Here is a 24779-nt window from a genome sequence, read left to right as displayed (position 1 = left end):
ATTTGAGCCACAATCTTCTCAGATGACGAATCCCAAGGATCCACCGTCTTTACATGATGGAATTTATTCTCATCTCAGTCCTGAATAGCTGACCCTTTATTTTGAGCGAGTTCCCCAGAAGGGAATATCACCCCTGCAGCTACCCCATTGAGCCCCATTTAAAAAAAATTGTACATTTCAATGAAGTCTTATTTTCTGTATTTTCTCATCACTCTTGACACAGAGCTTGTGCTAGGTCTTCTGAGCATTCTTATTGCTCCCATTTTCCCTCTGCCCTATTCTCCCTCAATACCCATCAACTTCGCTCTGATTTCTCCCGCGTTCCACCTCCATCTGTTTTATCCTCGGTTGTTCACCCAGCCTGTCAATATCCCATGAGGCAGTTCTGCAACCTCCTCATAAAGTCACACCGCCACCTACTTTGTATTATCAACAGGCTTGAATACCTCGCACAGAGACGATATTAAACTCATCTAACTCATCACTGGTACACGTTATGTCACTTGGGGACCCCAGAATAGGCGCACCCTTCTGTACAAACCATTCAACCTGAAAATGTCTTGCTTATTCCAGTCCTGATGAAGGATCTCAGCCCAAAATGTCGACTATTTACTCTTCTAAATAGATGATGCCTGGCCTGCTGAGTTCCTCCAGCATTTAGTGTGTGTTACTTTGATTTCCAGATTTTTCTCTTGCTTGTTTATTCCAGCTTGGTTTTCCTTCCATTGACTGATACCCAGGAGTAGTTAAGTACAACCCCCAAAGCTGTGCACTCCAGGACATGCCCTTCTGTCATTGCTACCATCCCTAAAGACACACATGCAACATTTCAGGAACGTTCTCCTCTGCCATCAGATTCCTGAATGGACAACACTACCTCCCTTTCTTTGCACCACTGATATAATATTTTATATATTTATATTATTATGTAATGCGATGTATTGCTGCTGCAAAACAAGAAGTTTCAAATGCCAAGTGATATTAAACATGATTCTGATTCCTAGTTCTGTTTAATCTCCTGTGTGTCTCAAGGCTTTTCTTAAAAGATTGATTACACTAGATCGATTTGTTTGTCTTTAACTATTTGATGATTGTAAGCTCCTTTTAAAAAGTCCAACATTATTTGTCAAAAGGGATTTTCCTTTCATAAATCCATGTTGACTCTGCTTAAACTTACGGTTTTCTAAATGCTCTCTTAACACCTCCTTAATAGATTCCTTTTAGTGATGCCAGCGGGCTGTTTTCTCTTTTTCTATCCTTTGGTAAGTAGTGGTGTTACAGTTTTTGCCTTCCATTCTGCAACAACTTTTCTAGGATTTATGGAATTTTGACAGCCAGTGCATCCACCTTTTCTGCAGTTGGGTTCAAAACCCCAACACAATTAATCAGTCTTTCAATCCCATTAATTCCTTCAATAAATGGTCTTTATTGATAATAACATTGCAAATTGTTGTTTGAGCCCATGACTAGCAAGAATGCCCCACTGTCGAAACATTTAACAATCAGTCCTGGGCAAGGAAATGGCTGAAGTATGAGGAAATGCTGCAAAAAGAAAGCCCTGATTTTATTGTTTCTTTTGGTCTGGCAGGGATGGCTTTCCCAGTGGATTTACTTGCTGAGCTGGAGCATGAAGACCTTGAGTATTCTGCAGAGGAATACATGACTAGCTTGCTGTATGGAGACCCTGACAAGCTGGAATATTTCACACTACCCAACAGAAAAAAGGTAGGAAGCATAGCAAGTCTAGAGGTTTGAACAAAGAATGCTGAAAATTTTTAGACCGTAAGACATGGGAGCAGAATTAGGCCATTTGGCCCATTGTGTCTGCTATGCCATTCAATCATGACCAATTCTTTTCTATTCTTCCCTCCCCTCCTCCGCTCAGCCCCAGTCCCCAGCCTTCTCCCCGTAACCTTTCATGCCATGTCCGAACATAAACCTATCAAGCTCTGCCTTAAATACCCCCAATGACCTGGCCTCCACAGCTGCCTGTAGTAATAAATTCCACAAATTCGCCACCCTCTGACTAAAGAAATTTCTCCGCATCTCTGTTTTAAATGGACGCCTCTCTATCCTGAGGCTGTGCCCTCTTGTACTAGACTCTCTCACCTTGGGAAAGATCCTTTCCACATCTACTCTGTCTAGGCCTTTCAACATTCGAAAGGTTTCAATGAGATTCCCCCTCATCCTTCTAAATTCCTGCGAGTATAGACCCAGAGCCATCAAACGTTCCTCGTATGATAACCCTTTCATTCCTGGAATCATTCTCCAATGCCAGCACATCTTTTCTTAGATGAGGAGCCCAAAACTGTACTCAGGCTTCAAGGTGAGGCCTCTTCAGTATCATATAAAGCTTCAGCATCACATCCCTGCTTTTGTATTCTAGACCTCTTGAAATGATTCCTAACGTTGTATTTGCCTTCCATACCACTGAATTTACCTGCAAGTTAACCCTTAGGGTGTTCAGCACAAGTCCTTTTGCATCTCAGATTTTAGGATTTTTCTCCCCGTTTAGAAAATAGTCTGCACATTTATTTATACTACCAAAGTGCATGACCATGCATTTTCCAACATTTGTCACTCTCTTGCCCATTCTCCAAATCTGTCTAAGACTTTCTGCAGCCTACCTGTTTCCTCAACATTATCTGCCCCTCTATCTGCATGTTGAAATTTCCCATGACTATCATAACATTGCACTTTTTGGCAAATCGGATGTCATTTATGGGATGATAACTGGATAATATTTCAAGTTGATAATCTTTCATCTTTTGGACATCTGCAGAGATTCTAAAGCAATGGAGATTGTTTCTTGTATTGTGTATAATGTCTGTGGCTTGTGGGTGGGGTATCAGGAAGATGGGTTTGCTAAAAGACTAGAGTAACATATTCAAAATGCTGGAAGAACTCAGCAGGTCAGGTAGCAACTAAGGAAAGGAATAAAGGTCTCCAGCATCTGCAGAGTCTGTTGTGTTTGCTACAAGACTGTTGAGATGAAAGCAAATGATTTTTGTGTGACTGGCTTACTCAATTGTTATGGGTAATATGGCTGGTGTTGTTCAAAGGAAAACATGTTTTTGTTACTATAGCTATGAGCCTCTACCCCCAGTGATTTAGGGTTCATCATTTATTTTAAAAGTATGAATCAGAATGTGGGTGAATACCCTAATTGTAGAAGATTTCCCCATCCTTTGGGGAAAAGTTGTCTACAAATACACAAAGAAAAGCCACTTAGTTGTCATATAGATTACTGTGCTGAAAAGGTAATTCCTTAGTCTGCCTGTGTTATTGAAAGTAAGTCCCAAACTTGTACAATCTTTCTCTTTTAGGTGCTTCACACTTCTAGTACTTCAGCGTCTCTCTTTTTTCTGTTTTATTGTCACAATTAACTACAGATCTCTTCTTGTGTCAGTAAACCTCAGGAATTGAGAATGAATCTGAGTGCACCTAGCAACAAATTAGCTATACCAAATGTTATGGATATTTTCTATGATCCAATCTGCTCAGTGAGAAGCTGTAAATATAAAACATAAATAAAAATTGTTGGAAGTTTCAGGCAACCTATGTGGAGAAGCTAACCATCCATCAGAATGGGAATCATTTGATGTACATTTTTTATTATGCAAGGAATGGTGAGGGGTGAATGCAAGGGAAGGTCTGTATTAGACATTGGGTTGTTTTTTATTTTGCTCCATTTTGGATGTTTGACCTTATTGCAAACGCTAAGATGCTTTAAGTGACGGCTTGAATTTTGAAGCAAGCCATTGAGAAGGAGTCAATGCTTAATGGATTAATCTGACTAGGAGTGGTATGTGAGAAGATTTGATTGTATTTAATTGTATTAACAACCAATTTGATATGTTTCTTGAATGCAGATTCCTATTAGTCTGTCCTCTGTTGCTTTTGTTCCACTCTATGGCGGTGAGACAATACATAAGATTCTAGCCCTGTTTGCTCCAGAAAGTCAGTTCACAGGTTAGTGTTGTATTTTTCTAAAAGCACTTCCAATACATAAGACACTTAATTATTGTATATGTTGTGCAGCCTGTGCTTACGCTATTATTGAAAATTGCTTGCTGCCACTGGTGAATTGTTTTTGCCTTTGTCTACTTGTGTATTTGTCATTTTCTACTTAAGTTACCTGGCAAATAACTTAAATACTTTTTTCAATTAGGCATGTCAGATTTTGAGTCCTTTTATAAATCTAGATACATGCTAACAGGAAGTACCTCTGATCACTATACGAGTTGACACTTGTTTCCCTTTTGACCAAATTCCATAAAGCTCTTTATATACAAATGGAGTAGGTTGTTTTGAAGCTAATGTTCACTTTCTCTTGCTGTCCTTTCAAGCTGTGGCGCTGTACCTACTGGATAGATGGTGGGCAATTGATGATATCATCAAAACCACTGAGTCCTCCCGTCAGGGTCTCCAGCAGGTAAGTGAATTCTCTTCATATTTTAACCTTTTACTTTTCTTATCATTGGTGAAATGTCAGTTTAAGTTTGGCGAATTTACCAGTGCATTTTTATACACATTTTACAATGCACTTTAATTTGTGCATGTCATTTGCTCCAAGGTGTATTACATCTTCATTCATAACTGGTTAATACTTAACTGTGGTCCAATAACAACAATAGTTACATCTCTGATGATTGATTGCCAAAAGCAGGAAAGTTCATACCTGATCCCTGAGCTACGATGAACTTGATTTGGGTGGCCACAATGGTTTACAATTGACCTGCGTGCTTTCATATTGAAGTGTAGCCACTTAAAAGCACAGGGAACCATCAAATACGAACATAGTCAAGTGGAGGAGGGCTAATTTCTGACACTTGAGATGAATTAGACAAGATAGATTGGAATTAAAGGATTAAGGTCTCAAGTAATACTGTTATACAAAGAGGAGAGGGTATGTACTCTTTCCTTTTTGAGCAGTTTAGACCCATTTGGATTACATGAAAAGTATAGGTGGAGGCCATAGACATTGACAATAATCTTGCCAAACACTCTGTCAGAAGAGGAATAAGAGAATTAAGGGAAAATGTGCAAACCAAGCAGAAACTTTCTAAAAATGTAGTTGATATTCTTGCCTATTTAGGCATCAATTGGACAATTGTTCTTTTGACATCAAACTTTAAGAAATAGAGAATTGGTACAAAGAAGGCTTGCCATAATAGTATAGAAATGAAAATTATGATGCAGTCTGAAGTGGAACCTCTAAAAGAATATTCCCTTTCAAGATGTGGCTGAAGCAAGTTGTTATGGCAACATTCAGAGATTTCCATCTAATTGTCCTCATGGAAATGAGGAACGTGAACGACAGAGGAATATGAACAATATAAACAACAGAATATGACACTTTGAATGAAAGCAATTCAGAAAAAAATAAAGTTCAAGAAATAATGCACTCTGCTGGAAAAAAAATTGAGGTATCAGTGAAGTCAAGTGGATAGGAAAGGTAAAGGGCTGGAGAAGAAGGAATCTGATAGGAGAGGAGAGTGGAACATGGGAAGAAGGAGGGGCACCGGGGAGGTGATTGGCAGGTGAGAAGAGGTAAGAGGCCAGAGTGGAGAATGGAAGAAGTGGGAAGGGGGAAAAAGAAAAACAAAATTACTGGAAAGAGAAGTCGGTGTTTGTGCCACCTGGTTGGAGGCTACCTAGACAAAGTACAGGTGTCCCCCGCTTTTCGAACGTTCGCTTTATGAAACTTCACTGTTACAAAAGACCTACATTAGTTACCTGTTTTCGCTAACAGGTGTTTTCACTGTTAGGAAAAAAGGCAGTGTGTGAAAAAAAGCAGCGCGCGATAAAAGGCAGCGTGCACCCCAAGCAGCCAAGCTCCTCCCCCAGAACTGCATTCTCGCCGGCATTGCTTAAACATGCGCCTGTGAGCATCCGTTTGCAAGATGTGTTCTAAGGTATCGGAAAAGCCTAAAAGAGCTCGTAAGGGTGTTACACTTAGCGTAAAACTAGACATAATTAATCGTTTCGATCACGGTGAACGAAGCAAGGACAAAGTAAGTTTGGCTTGTGGAAGTTGACGAAGATGATGTTGAAGAGGTTTTGGCATCCCATGACCAAGAACTGATAGATGAAAATCTGATGCAGTTGGAAGAGAAAAGGATAACAATCGAAACCGAATGCAGTAGCGAACGGACTGAAAGTGCAGTCATCCAGAAACTGAACGTGAAGCAACTGCATGAGATTTTCGCTGCAATGATGAAGTACGACTTTAATTTTGAAAGGGTATGTCGGTTTAGGGCATATTTGCAAGATGGTTTGAGTGCTTACAGAGAACTGTATGATAGAAAAATGCGCGAGGTTAAGCAATCAAGCATACTGTCATTTTTCAAGCCTTCCACATCAGCCACAGCAGACAACAAACCTCGACCTTCAACATCGAGGCAGGCAGACATAGAGGAAGATGACCTGCCTCCCTGATGGAAACAGACGACAATGAGATGACACCCCAGTGTCCCACCACCCCAACCCCCGGGCCACGGACTGATACATTGCCATGGAGAATGCAGCTGTAGCCTGGACGTACCCAGCACATCTTGAAGAAAAAAGCCGAAACGAACAAGCTAATTAATTAGGTGCTGCCCGGCATGTAAATGTTGGCCCAGATCAGAGCTGATTGCCAATTGCGTCGCCTCTGATCTGGGCTGACATTTACGTGCCGGGCGGCACTTAATTAATTAGCTTGTTTATTTCGGCTTTTTTCTTAAAGATGTGCTGGGTGCGTCCCGGCCACCGCTGTACCCCTGCACGCTTCACGGATCGGTATCAGTTCACTGCCTGGAGGGTGGGGGCCACTGCACTACCCCAACCTCCGACGACTCAGCCTAACACACCACCATCAGTGTGCTGGGCGCTGTCTTCCCGATTCCGGTAAGTGATACTACACTATACTTATGTTATTTCTACTTTATATAGGCTGTGTATTTTTATGTGTTATTTGGTATGATTTGGCAGCTTCATAGCTTAAGGTTACTGGAGAGTGTTTTTGCCAAGAGCGCTTCCACGAGATTTTCTGCCAAGAGCGCTTGCGTGTGATTTTCGCTACGGAGAACAGTGCAGCAATGATTGTAGAGAAGTGTTTCTACTTTATATAGGCTGTGTATTTATCATATCATTCCTGCTTTTATTATATGTTACTGTTACTTTAGGTTTTATGTGTTATTTGGTAGGTTATTTTTGGGTCTGCGAACGCTCACCAATTTTTCCCATATAAATAAATGGTAATTGCTTCTTCGCTTTACAACATTCTGGCTTATGAATCGTTTCATAGGAACGCTGTACCTTTGGATGGCGGGGGACACCTGTATGAGGTTTTGCTCTTTCCCCCTGAGAGTGGTATAATTGTGGTAGAAGAGGAGCCCGAGGTCATGGACTGACATGCCGGAGTGGGAACAGGAATTGAAGTGGTTGGCACCAGGAAATTCCACTTTTGGCAGGTGGAGTGGAGATCCTCGACAAAGTTGTCCCCCCATTTACGTTGGGTCTCACCAGTGTAGAGGAGGCCACATTGGAAGCAACGGATATAATAGACGACTCCAGCAGATTTGTAGGTGAAGAGTTGCCTCACCTGGAAGGACAGCTTGGGGCCCTAAATGGAGTTGAGGGAGGAGGTGAATGGGCAGGTGTAGCATTTCTCTTGCTTGCAGGGATATGTGCCAGGAGGGAGATTAGTGATTAGTGGGGAGGAACAAATTGACAAGGGAATCGCGGAAGGACCAATCCCTGTGGAGAGTTTGGGGGGGGGGTGGCGGTTGGTAAAAATGTGTTTGGTGGTAGGATCCAGTTGAAGATGGTGGAAGTTACAGAGATAGATGTGGAGGCTCATGAGGTGGTAGGTGAGGACAAGGGGAACTCTATCCCTATTAACATGGCGGGAAGATGGGGTGAGTGCTGATATCTGGGAAATGGAGGAGATGTGGGTGAGAGCAGCATCAATGGTGGAGGAAGGCAAACTCCGTTCTTTGAAGTAAAAGGACATTTCTGATGTCCTGAAAAGGAAAGCCTCATCGTGGGAACAGGTGCAACAGAGATGAAGGAACTGAGGAAAGGGAATAGCATTTTTAGAAGTGACAGGGTGGGATGAGGGATAGTCAAGATAAACATGGGAATTGGTAAGTTTATAAAAGATGTCGATAGATAGTTTGTCTCCAGAGACGAGACCGAGAGATTGAAAAAGGGGAAGTAGGGGTGTCAAAAATGGACTAGGTGAATTTAAGGGCAGGGTGGAAGTTGGAGGCAAAGCTTAGCATAGGGGCATGAAGCAGCACTGGTGCAGTCATTAAGGGTTGAGGAAGCATTAGCAGAGAAGGCTTAGGACGTGGACTGTTCCATGTCGCTGATGACAAGGCAGGCATAGCTGGGGCCTAATGTGGGTGATCATGTAACTGAACACTTTTTAATAATGTAGAAGCTCTCCTGCAGCAGCAGAAAATTATGCCATTTGGGGATCAAACTCTTGGTTATTTTATGAAGATGGAACCAGCCTGAAAATTTTGTCCTCTTTCATCATCACCCAGCTACGTTTTTGAAAGAGTATAGTGTGAAGTAGCCATGTTATTATTATTGAGTGACTTACAGTAGGTTAGGGCAAAAAAAGGAGAGATGCAGACCTGAATTCAAACAATTCTAACCTGAGATAGTATCGGCTCCAAACACATGAAAGGCATGATCACATCTGTATAGGTTGCAAAATCTATAGAGGGGCTGGAAAAGTACTTGTTTGCTTGCAGTTTGGAGATGTGCTTCTCACAGATGCTGCAAATGATTTATAACATACTTTAAAATACATCGCTTAGTAATGTGGTAAACTATAAAGGTGTTCAGTGTTAAATTGGCTATACTGAATGAAATAAGATGGAGAGATTTTAATGATATGGAATTGCTAGATGAAATAACAAAAGTCAGTTAATTTTGTTTTAAACTGTGGGAGATTAAAATGTTGTGCTTGGAGCATGTTTTGTATGTTAATTTCTAAATGTTAACTTGCAGTTGTAGTAAATAATTTAAGAAGGCAAATGATACAATTTCTATAAGCACAATAAATGGGGCCTTGCTGAGATGTACTTGAAAAGTGGTTTACAGATTTGGTCTCCTGACCTGAGAATGCACTTAGGACAGAGGGGGTACAACAAAGGTTTGCCGGTTAGATTCCTGAGATGAAAGGGGTGTTTTTAAGAGAGGGTAATAAATTCAATCTACAGTCACTAGATATTAGAAGAATTTTATTGAAACAGACATTGTTCTTGAAAGCTTTGCAGAAAAGATACGGGATAATTTTTGAACTTTCAATTCATGATTACCTTGGTTTTAGTATTCTGAAATTGGGAATTGATCCCAGAATAAAGGGTAAGCCATTCAGAACTCAAATGAGTAGAAGTGTCTTCTGCAGGATGGTGAATCTGAGGAGATCGCCACACAAGAGGCTTTGTAGGATCAATCACTCAGTAGAATTTGGGTTTTGGCCGGAAACGTTGACTGTACTTTTTTCCACAGATGCTGCCTGGCCTGCTGAGTTCCTCCAGCATTTTGTGTGTGTTGCTTGTAATTTGGAGGTTGATGGTTATTTGGATATTGGGGGAATTGAAGGATGTGGAGTTAATGTAGCAAAGTATTGTTGAGGGAAAAGGTTAACCATGATCTTACTGAATAGCAGGGCAAGCATGGGGATAAATCTCTTTCTCTCTCTCTCGTCCTCTCTCTCCCCATGTTCTTAAGAGTTGCTGTTTGGTGGCTAGAGAGAAAACAAAATGCAAACATTTCAAACCTCCAACTTCTGTAGTGTCAATGAAATAATGACCTTTTTGGTGAGTTTTTTTATGACTATTTTTGTAGAGAAAGCTTCTTCACCAGTGCTCTGTAAAATATTCATTTTATTTGTATTTAATTCATAAATGCCAGTAGATGTTGCCCATGTAAATTTACAAGCTGGGAAATGATAGTTACATTGATATCACTTGGTGGCACATGCAGTGTGTGGTACATTTTATGAGCATCTGCCGTAATACAGTAGTCTCCAAATAAAGGCAGTCTTTTCGAGCAAAGTGCAGAGAGTGGAGGGTGTTTGCATTATTTGTCTACAATATGAACTCAAGTCCCAGTCTCTTGGCTTCCATTGTGGTCATGGAGGAAATTAGTAAACCATCTCTTTTTTGGCTGTTTCTTGTTTTATCATTTTATGCAACCTAGCGAAATGTATTTTGATATTGTCTTGCAGTGAATTATCTTTGAAATGCATTCATTTGAAATTTATTAACATGTTGATGTCTCAATAGGTTACTTCACTCGGGGAGAGAATTGTTCTGTACATTTTGAATCGCATCATCTACAGAGCCCAGGAAATGAATACCGATGAGCTCCCTTTCCTTTGTCATGGTGCCAATGAGTACGCAAAAATTCTCTGGAAGTCTGGGAAAGCAATTGGCTTCTACTCTATCAAGCCCACAGGTACTTAGGCACTCAGGTTGTTTACTGGGAAGAGCAGAGACTGTGGATAAAATGCAGGGGAAATTTCTCAGAAGAAAAGCAACATCTTCACTGTTGTGGATAGCTATGAGATTATTTCATAGAAGCAGAACAGATTAAAGCGATATTTAATCGTGGTGCGCAAAATGTGATCAGTTTTAACAGAGTAGAACAGAGAAGAACTTTATTGAGAGAAAGGCTGATGACAAAAGGATCCAAAGTCTGGGTCATTTGCAATAAAAGACTAGAATATTTTTGTTCATTTTTCATTGTTCTGGGTTTTGGATCGGCCTACCTGAAAGGGTGCTGAAGCCAATTGCCATGGCAACTTCCAAAAGGAATTTCACTATGTAGTGGGCTGAGGGGAAGGTGCCATGGAGATGAACTAATTAGATAGGCCATTCAAAGATCTGGTATCTGATCTGCTTGTAAAATAGTCTGTGATGTTTATTGGCAAATATTCTGTATGTCATATGAAAAATATATCAAAAATTATATCAGCCCTCACTCTCATCTCCAGATTCATTCCCATTTGCTTTATAATGCTGATTGTTAAGTGTGCCTTTATGTTACAGATTTTGTTTTAAACATCCTTCTTCTCATTTTTTTTTTAAATGAAATTGTTTTTACTTGCACCCTTGGCTGATCCCAAACTGTGGCTGTTGGTCAATCTGTCTGCTAACCACTATAACTTTATTTCTAAGCAAGGTAACTACATTCTGCTATCCTTTTTGATATGGAAGACCAGTAGACCGTGGTGAAAAGCTAGTTGAGGATAGTAAAATATGGTTCAGGCACAATCTACTTTTCTATTGAAGTATATTCTTTTCACAAACCATGTTTGATCTATATTCATCTTCTTGGTCTTGAAGAAGTTTTCACTCATGTTACCTGAACTTCCACTGAAAACAGACCACACAGATGTCACATCCGTGCACTATTGGACAATCCTCTTACTGATGAGTCCTCTTCTTGGACAAATCGTAACTGAGTCAGGAAGTTGTGTGATCCCATGAGATCATTGTTCAAATGTGTGGTGATGGCTGTGGGGTGAACACTGCATTCTGTGAATCACCAGAGGAATGACAGGTTTACGCTATCCATGACCCTAAATGTTTTAGTTTGTCTTTTGGGACTCCTTTTAAATTAGTTATCTGTCCAGGTTGAGTCAGTTCTTCGGCAGCATGCACAGTGTGCTTTTCTCTCACTGATGGTTCTGTTCATTTTGGTTGATGCCTCTGTGTGTTGATGTCTGCATGATTACAGCAGACTATTCTCTGTGGGCAGTCCCTGTGGGGTTTGGATTTGCCTCTACTCCATTTCTGAAGGAACAGAAGACGCCTGTGTGATTTCTTTTAATGTGGTTAGTCATTCCGCACTAAGTAAGACATGATCTTGACATTGATGTCTTAGTTCACTGGCAAGAAAGACCAAACTAATTGGAGGTTGATCTTTGCTTTGCAGGTCTGATGTACATGCATACTATTGTATGTGTGGACTTCTACATTACCCCTCACTTGGTTACATTTCCTCTCAACTCCCTCTCCGCTTGTCCTCTCTCTCATTCCCTCTCCATTCTAGAGCGAGTCCAGAGGAGGTTCACAAAGATGATTCCAGGAATGAAAGGATTATCATATGAGGAACGTTTGATGCCTCTGGGTCTGTACTCACTGGAATTCAGAAGGATGAGGGGGGGATCTCATTGGAACCTCTCGGATGTTGAAAGGCCTAGCAGAGTAGATGTGGAAAGGATGGTGGGAGAGTCAAGGATAAGAGGGCACAGCCTCAGGATAGAGGGGTGCCCTTTCAAAACAGAGATGCGAAGAAATTTCTTTAGCCAAAGCGTGGTGAATCTGTGGAATTTGTTGCCACATGCAGCTATGGTGGACAGGTCACTGGATGTATATAAGGCAGAGATTTCAAGGGTCAGCCATGATTGAATGGCGGAGCAGACTCGATGGGCTAGATGGCCTAATTCTGCTCCTGTGTCTTATCATCTTATGGAATCTCAAGGTTGTATAATTTCAACATACCTGATAATAAACATACTTTGAACTTCAAGAGTGTATGGAGCAAGCTGTGATGTGGTGAAATTTCTTTAGCCAAGGGGTGGTGAATTTGTGGAATTTATTGCCACGTGCAGCTGTGAAGGCCATGTCGTTGGGTGTATTTAAGGCAGAGATTGATAGGTTCTTGATTGGACATGGCATCAAAGGTTACGGGGAGAATGTCGGGAACGGGATGAGGAGGAGGGAGAAAAAAAGGATCAGCCATGATTGAATGGTGGAGCAGACTTGATGGGCTAGATGGCCTAATTCTGCTCCTGTATCTGATGGTCTTATTCTCCCTACCACTTCCCTCTTCCCTCCTCTCTTTTGTTTCTCACTGTCCTTCTTTGTCCATACTTGCCAACACCACCCTACCCGCCAGACGCAAGAACTCGGTCAGAACCCGGTTCCCTCTTGCCTTCTCCTGTTTCTGTTGAGTCCTTGTTCCGAGCTCACTCTGAACCTCATCTTGAAAAACCAGGAGTGTTTTCAGCCTCCTGCCTGATCGCTGCCTGCAAACGTCTGCAGATGAGAGACAGCTGGTGCTCTGCTAGGGGGTTGGTGGTTCCTCGCCTGTGATGTGCTGACTGACAGGAGTGGATATTCCTGTCAGAGTGAAAGCATCTGCTCTGCTTCAGCTATCACTGCAGCAACATCTGTAAGTGTGCACACAAATGTGGGGAGCGTTGGCACTGCATTTCTTACACCCTCCTGTGAGTGCATTGCAGAAACTTTGTTGCCAACTTCGCATTGTCTTCAGGACGAAGGTTGCAGCAACATTTGAACTAGTATTCACAGTGAGATTTATGGAGTTCTTTTCATTTCTGTGATTTGAAGATTTAATTCTTTTTTGATACTTTTAGTTTACATCTTTTCTGTAATGCATGATGGTTGGATGAGAGGAGAAGAACATCTCTCATCAATCAACAACCTAGACAGCAAACATTGCCTTTGAATCTTGCTGTGACATCCAATCCTGACAACTTTTGCAGATTTATGGTTTTCCCTTTCTGACCAGAGAACTGGAGAAAATTGAATCTCTGAACTTCAAATTTGTGTCTTTGGTCTACGTCTCAGCACTTAACCTGCTTGAATAACAGTGGCATGTTATAAAATAGTGGATTTTCTTGGTATTACTGCCTTGCCTTTCACCTTGATGGTACCATTATTAATATATATATATATATATATATTTCTATAGGAAGCAAATGTCATACCTTCCTAACTCAGTGCTACCAACTGCCGATCCTGGACACCATTTTTGTGAGGAAGAAGCATCGTGGTAAGGGGTACGGTCTGCAGATGCTGGAAGATTTTGTTGACTGTTTCACAGAAGATGCACTGGGTTTGAGATATCCACTCTCTCCATCTATGTACAGAGGTAAAAAAAATAATCAAATGTTATAGATAGTTGTTTGAGAATTAATACAGTGAAATACTGAGTGTGGGAGGAAAATACTTTGAGGTTGTGACATATTACTAAACCAAACATCGAGTATTCGGTTATTTTACTAAATTCCAGCAAACACCTAATAGAAGCTTGATAGCCCAAAGCTAGACTTCCTTAAGAATCTTTTTGGTTAAGGCAGCCCAACTCATCAGTGGAATGCTTACAATGGGGCTGCCAGAGTCATTGATCATTTGTGTAGGGTCAACTAGTCTGGATACCTCTTTCTACAACTTTTTGAATTAAAGCATAGAACATTGACCAGTACAGAACAAGAGCAGGCCCCTGGCCCACAACACTATGCTGAACTAATTAAATTAGTAATCAACTAAACTCTTCCGCCTACACAATGGCTATTTCTTGTATATTCATTAGATAGCCATGTTAATGTGCTTATCTAAGGGCCTTTTCAGTGCTCCTATCGCATTTACCTTCACCACCCCAGGCAGTGCATTCCAGGCTCTGGTTTTTAAAAGCAGTAACTTGCCCTGAGCATCCTCTTTGAACCTACTCCCTCTCACTTTAAATGCATGCCTCCTGGTGCTAAATGTTTCAACTCTGAGAAAAAGATCCTGGCAGTCTACTGTATGTCTGCCCCTCATAATCTTGTAAACCTCTCTTAGATCTCGCCTTAGCCCCCTCCGTTCCAGAGAAAATAGCCCATTTGTGACATTTTTTTTTAACAAAGTAATATGATTCATGAGAGGCTCAGAACTTCAAAGCTCCATGCTAAAGGGGAGAAAGGAGGCAGAGAAGTAGGTTTGACTTCTAGAGCTTGGTCTAAAAAGAAAAATGCATGCCACAATAGTAATATGAAGGAAATTGGGATCTTGCGTACTCCTAAAGGCTTGTAGGCTTGGATGTGTTATAAAGAGAGGCAAGGAGATATGGTAGAGTTTAAACTTAAGGATAAACTTTAAATCTGAGATATTTATGGGCTGTAAATGCATACCTGATGGTTGATTTGGTTTGTGGCTAGTTCAACAACCTGTGAGCTCTATTGAGACTAACTATTTTAAAAAAACTTGAGTCCAAACCATTGTACTTCAAGTCTGACTTTGTTATTTTCATTTCTTTAGTCTGCCGGAAGTATTTGAACAATTACCCTGATGATCACAACCTTCTCTGGGAGGTTGAGGGTGTTGGACACCCATTCCAGCGAGCTCGAATTGCAGACCGACTACTGGCACAGTTATCCCCTGTAAAAGGTAATGCAGAAAGCCCTGACAGGCTGCCAAATCTCCTGTTCACCCATCCAAACTCTAAGCAACTCCAAATCTATTTGACAGCAATTCTTTTTGTCTGAACAGCTGCAATTTTTGACATCTATTTATAACAAACTACTGTTTTACACCCAAGACAGTTTTTGGTAATCTATGTGTATTCTTGTCAGAAGTGATGTGCGGGGAAAAAACCCATGAGCTTATATTGAGTTCTGAGACTAGTTCTCTTTGAGGCCTTGCAATTCTAAATCTGGGAGAATTTCTTTTGTTTTATTTTTGTTTGCTGAGGTGAACACAATTAATTGTCAACCTCTGAGACCATTTGGTGCTCAGACCTGCAAGTGTTGGAGGTCTTGTCTGTACATTGAAATCAGACTTTAATATCTCTCATTGCGGATAATAGTTTGTGATTATGGATCCCAGACTGGCCTTGACAGGAGCCTGAGAATCTACCAATAAGCAACCCCTCAGGAGAACGTCATACTCGACTTGAGTGATCGCACAGCTAGTTTATGATAAATACAGGTGACTGTATAAAAGTGTAAATAGGAAGCCAGTTGGTATTTATTACAAGGTAATGGGTATTCTGAGAAGGCTTCTCAATGAAATGTGAGTTCATTGCTTATCAATTTTTTTTAGTGTATATTCTAATGTTAAGGGCAATCCTGTTTAAAAAGCAGGTGCCAAAAGAAGAGAAAGTACATTTAAATAATCCTAAAACTTAACTCCTGCACAAAAAGTGCAAATCGGAGAATTGGCCTGGGGGAAATTGTGGTCCACTCACACTGTCGTTACCGATTAACTGGACTGAAAACCCATTCCTCAAACAGAATTTATTTACTTGTGCACAGGGAGAACCACGTGGTCCCGGTCGCCAAAGGGCTCTGAAGCATGAACAAATAAATGCCATTTTTATACAAAATTGACTAGTTAGATACAGATACTGACCAATTGTAGCATCATGTATGTTCAGTTTCTTTATTTGGTGTAATCAATCACCAATACAGAACAATAATATAGGTATTAATAGCCAATCTCCACTTTAAAATTCAGAAATACTTCAGAATTAGTTAAGTAACTGACCAAGAGTAAGTATCACCCTAGAATCCTTGGTTTACATCCTTATCTTGTCTTAGTATATCAAGTGGCTCTGGTCCCCTGCTGAGCAAAGGGAAGCTATGCTCTTCAAAGACCTCTCTTCAAAAAGCCCCATGTGCCTGGACAAACTGGTCACTATCAGTGAACTATCCTTGTCTGGGCATTATTTTAACCCTTGTCTTGCTGCAACTTCTACAGCACCTTCCAGGTTTCAAAGCATAGGCTTTAATGGTTAATAATGGAAGGAGCACTGATGCAGTTCTCGACTGTACACTGTAATCACTGCTTCATGGAGCTTAGCTGCACAACTGCCAGTTGCCTGTGTATGTTCTCTCTTGCAAAATCTACTGATTTATGTGGTCAACTAGTACGTGTGTGTGTTTCCCTCGAGGTATGGATACCTCCCAGGATGAGGAATGTGAAATCGCAGGAGAGTCTTCATCTCTAGTCCAACTGGAGTCTGAAAATCGAAAGAAGCCGCTTGGCCAAGTGAAGAAACAGCCGTCTGTAGGTCCTATTGAACTACTTCCTTTGTAAAGTTAGGGCTGGTGGGCAGAGAGTCGAAAAATGATGGAAATCTTAGTTTGTTCTGTGCACAGCAAGTGCAATGCTGATAGCAGAGTAAACTAGATTTATGATCCTGTTATAAAGCATGTGTAGAAAATGTTTTACTGGTGTTCTTCCACAGGTGCTAGTCATCAAAATTAGCCAGGTTTCTCATTTATAGGCTGGGTGTTCCTGTCAAGGTAGAGTTCATTGTCATAGGATGCACAGTGTAATGAAAATCTCACCTGCAACAGCATCCCGGGCATATGGCATCATATAAGCAGCATTCACAAGAAAAAATTTTGACCATAGGATATAGGAGAAGAATTGTGCCATTCAGCCCATCTAGTCTGCTCTGCCATTCCATCATGATTTATTATCTCTCAATCTCATTCTATAAGACCATATTAAACATAAATTATACATAATTTCTATAAGAAAGAACACAATTAGAACAAACTTTATGAATCATTTGCTGTTATTATAATTTCTCAATTATGTAACCCATTCCTGCCTGAGGAAACATTTGTGCAGTGGTTCATGGTCTGGTTGAATTATGCACATACAAAATAAACACAGAAAATTCTGAAAATGTACTGTACTGTCTAGCATCATCATCATCATAAGTGTTAATTGTATAATTCTATTAATTTAGAGCCAATTACCCTGAATTCAAATTTGGTGTAAAAGGGCAGTTCTGTGGGATAAACTATTGGGTAATTCTGTAAACATTAATGTTGACCACACTACCTATATACTGAACTGCGTTAGAGTCAACCAAGAAGTTGTGATTTTCCCCACGATTGACAATCTTGGTGTTGGTTAGATTCAAGGCCAGTATTTTAATCCTGGACTATCCTGAGATATGATAATAAGAGGGAAAGAATAATGTATTTGAGTGTTAGGTATAAAAGAAAAAGTGTCAATCATAATCCCATTAGCAAGAGTGAATGGAGAATGTGTTGAATTTGAAAATTTTTTAAAATACCCAGGTCAGGAATTTAACAAAGTATTGTGCGAATTTTGTAAAGTATGGAATCAGCATTTGATTCTTGGGCCTTACTGAAAACTAAATGTTTTGAGGAAATGGCCTACATTGGATAAAAGGAAGCGTGCTTCTTCAGGGTAGCTTCAGCAATGGATAAAATGTGGGACCTTCATATGAGTTAATCTCATTACATGAAGGGAGAATCTTCAGAATTTCAGTCCAAGCTGTGAAGCCATGAGGAAAATAAGACTTTAGTTTCTCCACTGAATAGCTGGAGAGAATTCAATTTCTGTTCAATAAGTCAGAATTGTAGAATGTAATCGATGAGGGTATATGATGATGTGACAAATGTATGGTGGTGTTAGTAATATTGAAGTAACTGAAGAAATAGCCTTTAAGCAAATGAGTTTATAAAAGGCCAGATTTTAATGGAGATGTATGCTTTTTTAGGGTCTGGACAGCTCTGCTGTTTGTTTACAAGCACACAATCCCTAATAAAGCCAATTATCCACTGCAACACCATTAACTAAATCAATGGTGCACTTGTTGCAAATGACTCAAGCTAACAGGGATTAGGTAAAACCGTTTGATCTGCAATGAAGGATGGTAGTTGGAAAAGTTGGAGCTTCATTAATTTACAAGGTGGAGGGAAGCAAATCGACATGCTGGGCTAGGAAAAAGGCTCAATGATGGGATAACGGGTGTGTTTGAAAGCACAGTTCTACAAAGTAATTGGAGAGAAGCTGTCTTGACGAAATCTCACTGGAGCTCGGAGAACAGAGGACTTTAACAAAATTGACTTTAAAAGTCATTACTGATTCTCAAGTAACTCCTTCTGAATCCATGACCTCATGTAGAAGGACAAGGGCAGCAAAAGTGTGGAAGCAAGCCACACATTTCCTCACAGAAATACTTCACCATTCTTAGTTTGATGGTCACTGAGTCAAAATCCTGGAACCACCTCAAGTTTGTTGTGGGTATACCCACATCTTGAGAATGGCAGTGATTCAAGACATCAGTTCTCCACCACCTTCTCGAGACTGATTAGGGATGGACAGTTAAATGCCTGCAAAGCCGATCTCCTAGCTTTTGTGCCCTTGTACTAAAGCCATAAACAAAACTAAGTAATACAATTTAATAGGCTGTGAAAAAGATTGATATTGAAATGTTATTCTTTCAGACTGAGTTGCTTGCTAACCAAGAATTGCCAAGTGTTTCTTCAATTCTTCCTGAAGGTGAGTTAAAAGTCCGTGTTCAAAATTACTGGACAGAAACCTCAAAAAAAAATCGTCACTGACTTTTAAAAAAAATTCTTATTATCTTATTATTTAGTATCCTATTATTTAAATGCCAGCTCAAAACCTAGTTATTTAATCTTGCACTTAGCTAACATCATTTTATCTTCTCATGGTTGTAGTTTATCTCATTGCAAAGCTCTTTGAACTGCATCGTTTTGTATGAGAAGTGATCTATAAATCAGTTATAATTATAATTATATTTTTACTTTTTCTCAGCTCAATCTAGTAAAACCTAAAGTACAGGCATAGCCAAGCACACTCATTTCTCAATGGCTAGGAATGTTTGGTGTTTAGTATTATGGCTTTCTGGAGATTTATATAAATATTGCCATGTCGGCCTAATTATTTGTAGATATTACTATTGGGACAATATATACTCTTAATGTTCCATAGTCATTCAATTTCCTCTTTTAATTCAACATATTTTTAGTGTTTTTCTCTTAAATTGATTTATTTTTGTACATTATGTGTGTTTGGAATGGCTAAATCTATTAAGTATGTTGTTCTTCCTTGTTTGTTCTGTATTATATCCAGGTGGTTGTTATGGATTGTCCTATCTGTAGTGATGGATTGGTATAATATAATTTGTGGGACTAAGGCTCTAAATCTGAATCAGGCTTGTATTATAATAAGGTATAGTGTCTTTTATGAGTTTGTAGTTTAAAGTATGATTTTGGTGAAAGATGTCTGCCACTTGATTGTACCTGTGTAAGTTATCAGATTGGGTTAAACTACTGCAGGTCCTGTAATGTGGTGGATTGTTTCTGGTTTCTCTTAGCATTTTTGGCATTTATCATCTTGAATTTGTTTGTCTTTTGGATAATATTTTGTGTTAACCACCTGGTCCTGTATTGCCATGAGGAATCCCTCTGTTTCTAGGAAGAGGTCTCCCAACTATGAGCCAGGTGCCCAAAGCTTCCTTGTTGACATTTGGTCTGCTCAGATTGTGGGGGTGTCTTCCATGAAGAGTCATGCTCTTCCATTGGTGAACTTTTTCTTCTGTAGAGATAATTTCTTTACTTTTCTGGGTTGTGCTGGTATACTTCTTATCAGAATTGCATATGTTCGCGTTGAGTGCTGAATCATGTTTTTGTAGGTGAAAATATATCCTTAAAGTTTTATCTGACTCTTTTGTAAATTTATTATGTTTGTATCCTTCCTTCTGAGCTAGGTAGTGTTAATCTAAGTGTACTCGAGTGTGCATAGTGTTTTCTAAAATTTGTCATTTCAGTTTTTTTTTGTAAATTTTCCAGATCATTTTGGACCAAGGTATATATTATGCAAAAATACCTTAATACAGATTTATTGTCTTTGTTATATTAGTTTTTACTATTGAGTTCTGTTTGGCAGATTTTCTTAAGCCTTGAAGTATGTTTGGTCAAATGTTTTCCTCTTTATCGCACTATGATCTATTTTTTTTTGCTTGTTGATATCCCAGATACTTACATATTTCATATTTATACATCGGTTCTGTTGTATCTTGAAGCTCTGTTTTATATTCTATTAACTCTAATGCGCTTTTCTTTAAGTTTAATGTTCTGCACATCTAGTCCAAAGTTCATGTTTATCTCTTTAGAAAATAGTTCTACTATTTGAATTAATTGCTTTAACTGTACTGATGAAGGAGCATATAATTTCAAATCGTCTGTGTATAGGTGTGTCAAGGTATGATTTGTTTGGTTGTCTCTGATTTGATGCACAATTTTTGTCTGAGTCAGTAAATTAGAGAGCGGGTTAAAGCTGGCCAAAACCAAAGTGGGCTTAGCGAGCTGCCCTGGAAAAAAGCATCAGTTTATTTTGATAACAATTATTCTTTTTTGGCTGTTAATAGTGTGAATTTTATTATTATTATTATTATTATTATTACTACTATTATTATATTTTACTTTTTTCTCAGCCCAAACTGGTAAAATTCAAAGTACGGGCATAGTCAAACATACTCATTACTCAATTGCTAGGAACTTTTGGTCTATTCTAGTGGTTAGTATCATTGCTTTCTGGAGATTTAGATAAATATTGCTGTGTAGGCCTAATTGTTTAATGCTATTATGGAGTGACTTTACAATGATACCAGTCGTAGATATTCCTGTTGGGACAATGTATACCCTGTTCGTGTTTCATTATTATTTAAATCAAAACCTATTAATTTTGTTTTTAAATAACATCATTTTGTCTTTTATTTTCATGTTTGCACTTTATCCCATTGTAAGATGCTTTGAACTACATCGTTTGTTTGAAAAGTGCTCTGTATATAATAATAATTATTATTCAGTTAAATACTAGGAACTTTGTTCATAATTCCTGGGCTAAGGATTTATTCCCTGCCTTTTTCTGAAGCCATACCCACATGATTTGATTAGATAGACACAGCTGGGGTGGAGCAAACCACCAGGTTGTGCCTTACTGCTTGTGTTATCTCGGGTAGCGACATATTTCAGGAAAGTTCTGGATCTGAAAAGTGTTAAGTTGATCTTATTCGAGACGGAACAAAAATGACTGCATTGCTTGGGGTTAAACCATTTTAAATGTATCATTGTTCATTGTGAGTCAATACAAAATGCCATGGTTGAATTAGTGGGATTAGAGCAGGAGGAAATGATTCTAACCTAGTAGGGACAAGAGAGGAGCCAGATGAATTGAATTGGGAGTTGGAATTGAGAATTGATTCTCCTTTTCATTCTGTGAGCTTTGTTGAAGGACCATGTATTTTCAAGTCAGCTTTTATTCAGTTATGCGATTTCTTTGTTCCTCATTTGCTGAGGGAATAAAAATAGATCCTTATTTTAATTGTGAGATTAATGAATGGTTAGGTTTTTGGAATATTATAACATCACATGGCATCTAACAGGAGCCACAGGCTGCTGCCGAGTGCAGTTCATCTTCTAAATCAGTCCCTGTGAATTAGCAGGTGAAAGGTTGTTAAAGTAAGAAGGATTTGCAATTAATATTGTGTATTGAGCATGGTAGCAGCTGTTTATGACCCCACCTACAGGCAAATCTGTTAAGCACATTTTTAATGATACATACCCTTGTCGGGCAAAGAGCTTCGCTTTCAATTATTGCAAAGCATTTTGAAATTGAATTTGGAAATTTTCTGTTTCTTTGTTTCTGTTAAGGTTTTCTCCCCAGTCTTCTAAGTTCTCCCACCCATGGCGTGATTAATCACGTCCTGTACTCATTGCTCCTTCCAAGTGTACTTGCATTGATTTGAGTTGTATGCTTCCTTGAGAGACTCACTCCTTTTAAAAATTGTCTCTGTAACAACTCACTATTGGCCTGTTCTCCATTGCATTCTCTCTAACCATCCTTGCACTCTTTTGACCTTGGTTATTTACTTCTAGGACTTTTGATCTGCCTGACAACAGAGCACTCCGTCCCTGTACTGCCCAACCCTTTAATCTCGCTCAGAAAGGCCATAATGTCAGATTGGAAGAATTCAACATGGTACTCTTGAGACTGATGTTAAAATAAATTAGAGTAATTAATATGGACAAAGAATTACTTGGAGAAATTTCGTAATTTCAAATAGCTGTGTTATTCCTCAAAGAGAACGTTGCATATGCAAAATCAATCTTTTATGTTATTGAAATAAATCATTTTAGTCTTTGGTGCGATTTACAAGGGGAACAATGATGTCAATCTTTTATGGGTCTTTGCTTAGAATGTATTGCAATGCTTTAGAAATGCTTCATGCAAAATCTCTCCATAATTGAATAAAGTATTTTGGTATCCAGAGCCAACAAGTACACCTATTGCTAAGCGGGGAAGAGGCAGCCAATCCAAGCAACCCAAAGCAGAGAAGAAGCACAGTGCTCTGGAACAAAAGTGTTCGACTCATGAAGAGGTGATTATGCCTAAAGATCAGCTAAACAGGTATTTGCACACGTTGTATGTAACTCGGTTAGTTTAAATAAGGAAATTAAAACAGAAAGAGAAAAACTCCAGCGGTAACATTTCAGGTCAAAGATCTTTCATCGGACATCAAGAATATTCGGCTTGAAACATGAATGCTGCTTCTCTTTCCACAGATCTCTCCAGCTTGCTGAATGTTTCTGATATTCTCTGCTGAACAAGCGGCCACACCATTTTATATCCTCTTCCCCACTTATCAATATTCCTAATCAAGTCTTTGTTGCTGTTCCAGCGTATTTTCTTAGAGGTTTAAAGATACAGACTGAAAGTACAATTTTAAGTTTAACCATTCAATAGACTTTGTTGGTTTTAATAGAAAAATAAATCTGGATAGTCTGCTTTTTAAAAGGATCTCCTAACCATTCAGGAAAAGAGTCCACTGAGATTAAATAAAAATGTCCATTCTGTGTATACTCACGGACAAGAGAAAATCTATCGTTGCTGGAAATCCAAGCAACGCACACAAGATGCTGGAGGAACTCAGCCGGCCCGGCAGCCTCTTTGGGGAAAAAGTAAACAGTTGACATTTCAGCCTGAGACTCTTCATCAGGACTGTACAGCAGCAGGCTAGGCAGCATCTATCAGAAGAAGTGCAGTCAACGTTTCGGGTCGAGACCCTTCGTCAGGACAGCAGTCCAGCCCCGATGAAGGGTCTCAGCCTGAAACGTTGATTGTTTACCCTTTCCCATAGATGCTGCCTGGTTTGCTGAGTTCCTCCAGCATCTTGTGTGTTTTATTCAGTGTATGCTTTTCACTTTTTAGTTTGGGTCTGTTCTTTACATATCACCCTGGATAATTATTAGATAGTTCAGTTGTTTGAACTCATTGCCATCCAAATGAAGCTGTTTTGTGGCGTGATGAGGTGTGTGTACGTCTAGTCAGATCAACATTCGGTGATGTAAGAAGACAAAAAGCTGTTTATGTTTGTGTCACCTATCAGGAGAAAACCCTCCAACTTAAAACTAAAAAAAAATTGGTTACTTTGCATTTTCTGGTAATTGTGAAAAAATAATGCTTTCTCCCTTCAGGGTTGTGTTCTCTATTGGTGTCTCAAGTTTCAAGATTTCAGAATTTCTCTAAACCCCATTGCTGATAGCAATGGGAATGTTAGTTGATTACCTGAAGTCACATAAGACACTTGTGTAAAACAAAAATGGTAAAATTGTTACTTTAACATTGATCTTAAGCACACAAAATGTATGTTTTTCAGTTTTGAAGCCATGTCAGATCGAAACGAAGAGGTTCTGCAAACAACTGGAAACCAGGAAATGTGTACAATTTCACAGGACAGTACAGAAATAACTGCAAGTGATGTAGTGTTATGTCATATTGAAGTTCTGGAACCGGATGGTGATGAGGTAATTGGTATAGAATGAAGAGAGCAGAGAATATATGGAGCAGATCGCTTAGAGGGAGAGTTGAGGCTGTGTCATCAGCCATTTAAGATAGAGCTGTAATTTTTCTGGACAAAAGTTCTGAAAAATTTTAAGGGAAAAAATGCTTGGTTTACACAATTCAGAAAGTACCAGTCAGCTAGATGTGCTTTGGTTGTTTAACCAATTATGTACTTTCTGCATTTCTTTAAGGATGAGACTAAATTTCTGTTAAGTATTGCATTGGTCTGACTTTCTTCTAAGTGTTTAGGAGTTGATGCGATTTCTTCTTGAATAAGAAAATAGTGAAGATTTTAGTTCTTCACCAGTTCAGTTACTGGCGTTGGGAAGCACATCAATGGTG

At 39.4% G+C, this 24779-nt stretch overlaps 1 protein-coding gene across 3 annotated transcripts in view; it reads left to right on the top strand.

Annotated features, from left to right (window-relative positions):
* Nucleotides 1-24779, top strand: part of fam169ab (family with sequence similarity 169 member Ab) — an 86854-nt gene that overhangs the window by 48239 nt on the left and 13836 nt on the right. For all 3 annotated transcript variants that reach the window (XM_063049244.1, XM_063049245.1, XM_063049246.1), the window contains exons 2-11: nt 1589-1725; nt 3873-3972; nt 4350-4435; nt 10293-10464; nt 13732-13911; nt 15057-15185; nt 16690-16805; nt 19013-19067; nt 22865-23003; nt 24253-24400. In XM_063049244.1, the coding sequence (XP_062905314.1) occupies nt 1591-1725; nt 3873-3972; nt 4350-4435; nt 10293-10464; nt 13732-13911; nt 15057-15185; nt 16690-16805; nt 19013-19067; nt 22865-23003; nt 24253-24400 (1260 nt within the window). In that variant the 5' untranslated portion in view covers nt 1589-1590. The remainder of the gene's footprint in view (nt 1-1588; nt 1726-3872; nt 3973-4349; nt 4436-10292; nt 10465-13731; nt 13912-15056; nt 15186-16689; nt 16806-19012; nt 19068-22864; nt 23004-24252; nt 24401-24779) is intronic.

This window comes from Mobula hypostoma, chromosome 5 (assembly GCF_963921235.1).
Source record: "Mobula hypostoma chromosome 5, sMobHyp1.1, whole genome shotgun sequence".
Classification (NCBI taxonomy): Eukaryota; Metazoa; Chordata; class Chondrichthyes; order Myliobatiformes; family Myliobatidae; genus Mobula; species Mobula hypostoma.
Note: the sequence above shows the minus strand (reverse complement) of the source record. Positions and strands in the feature narration are given on the sequence as shown.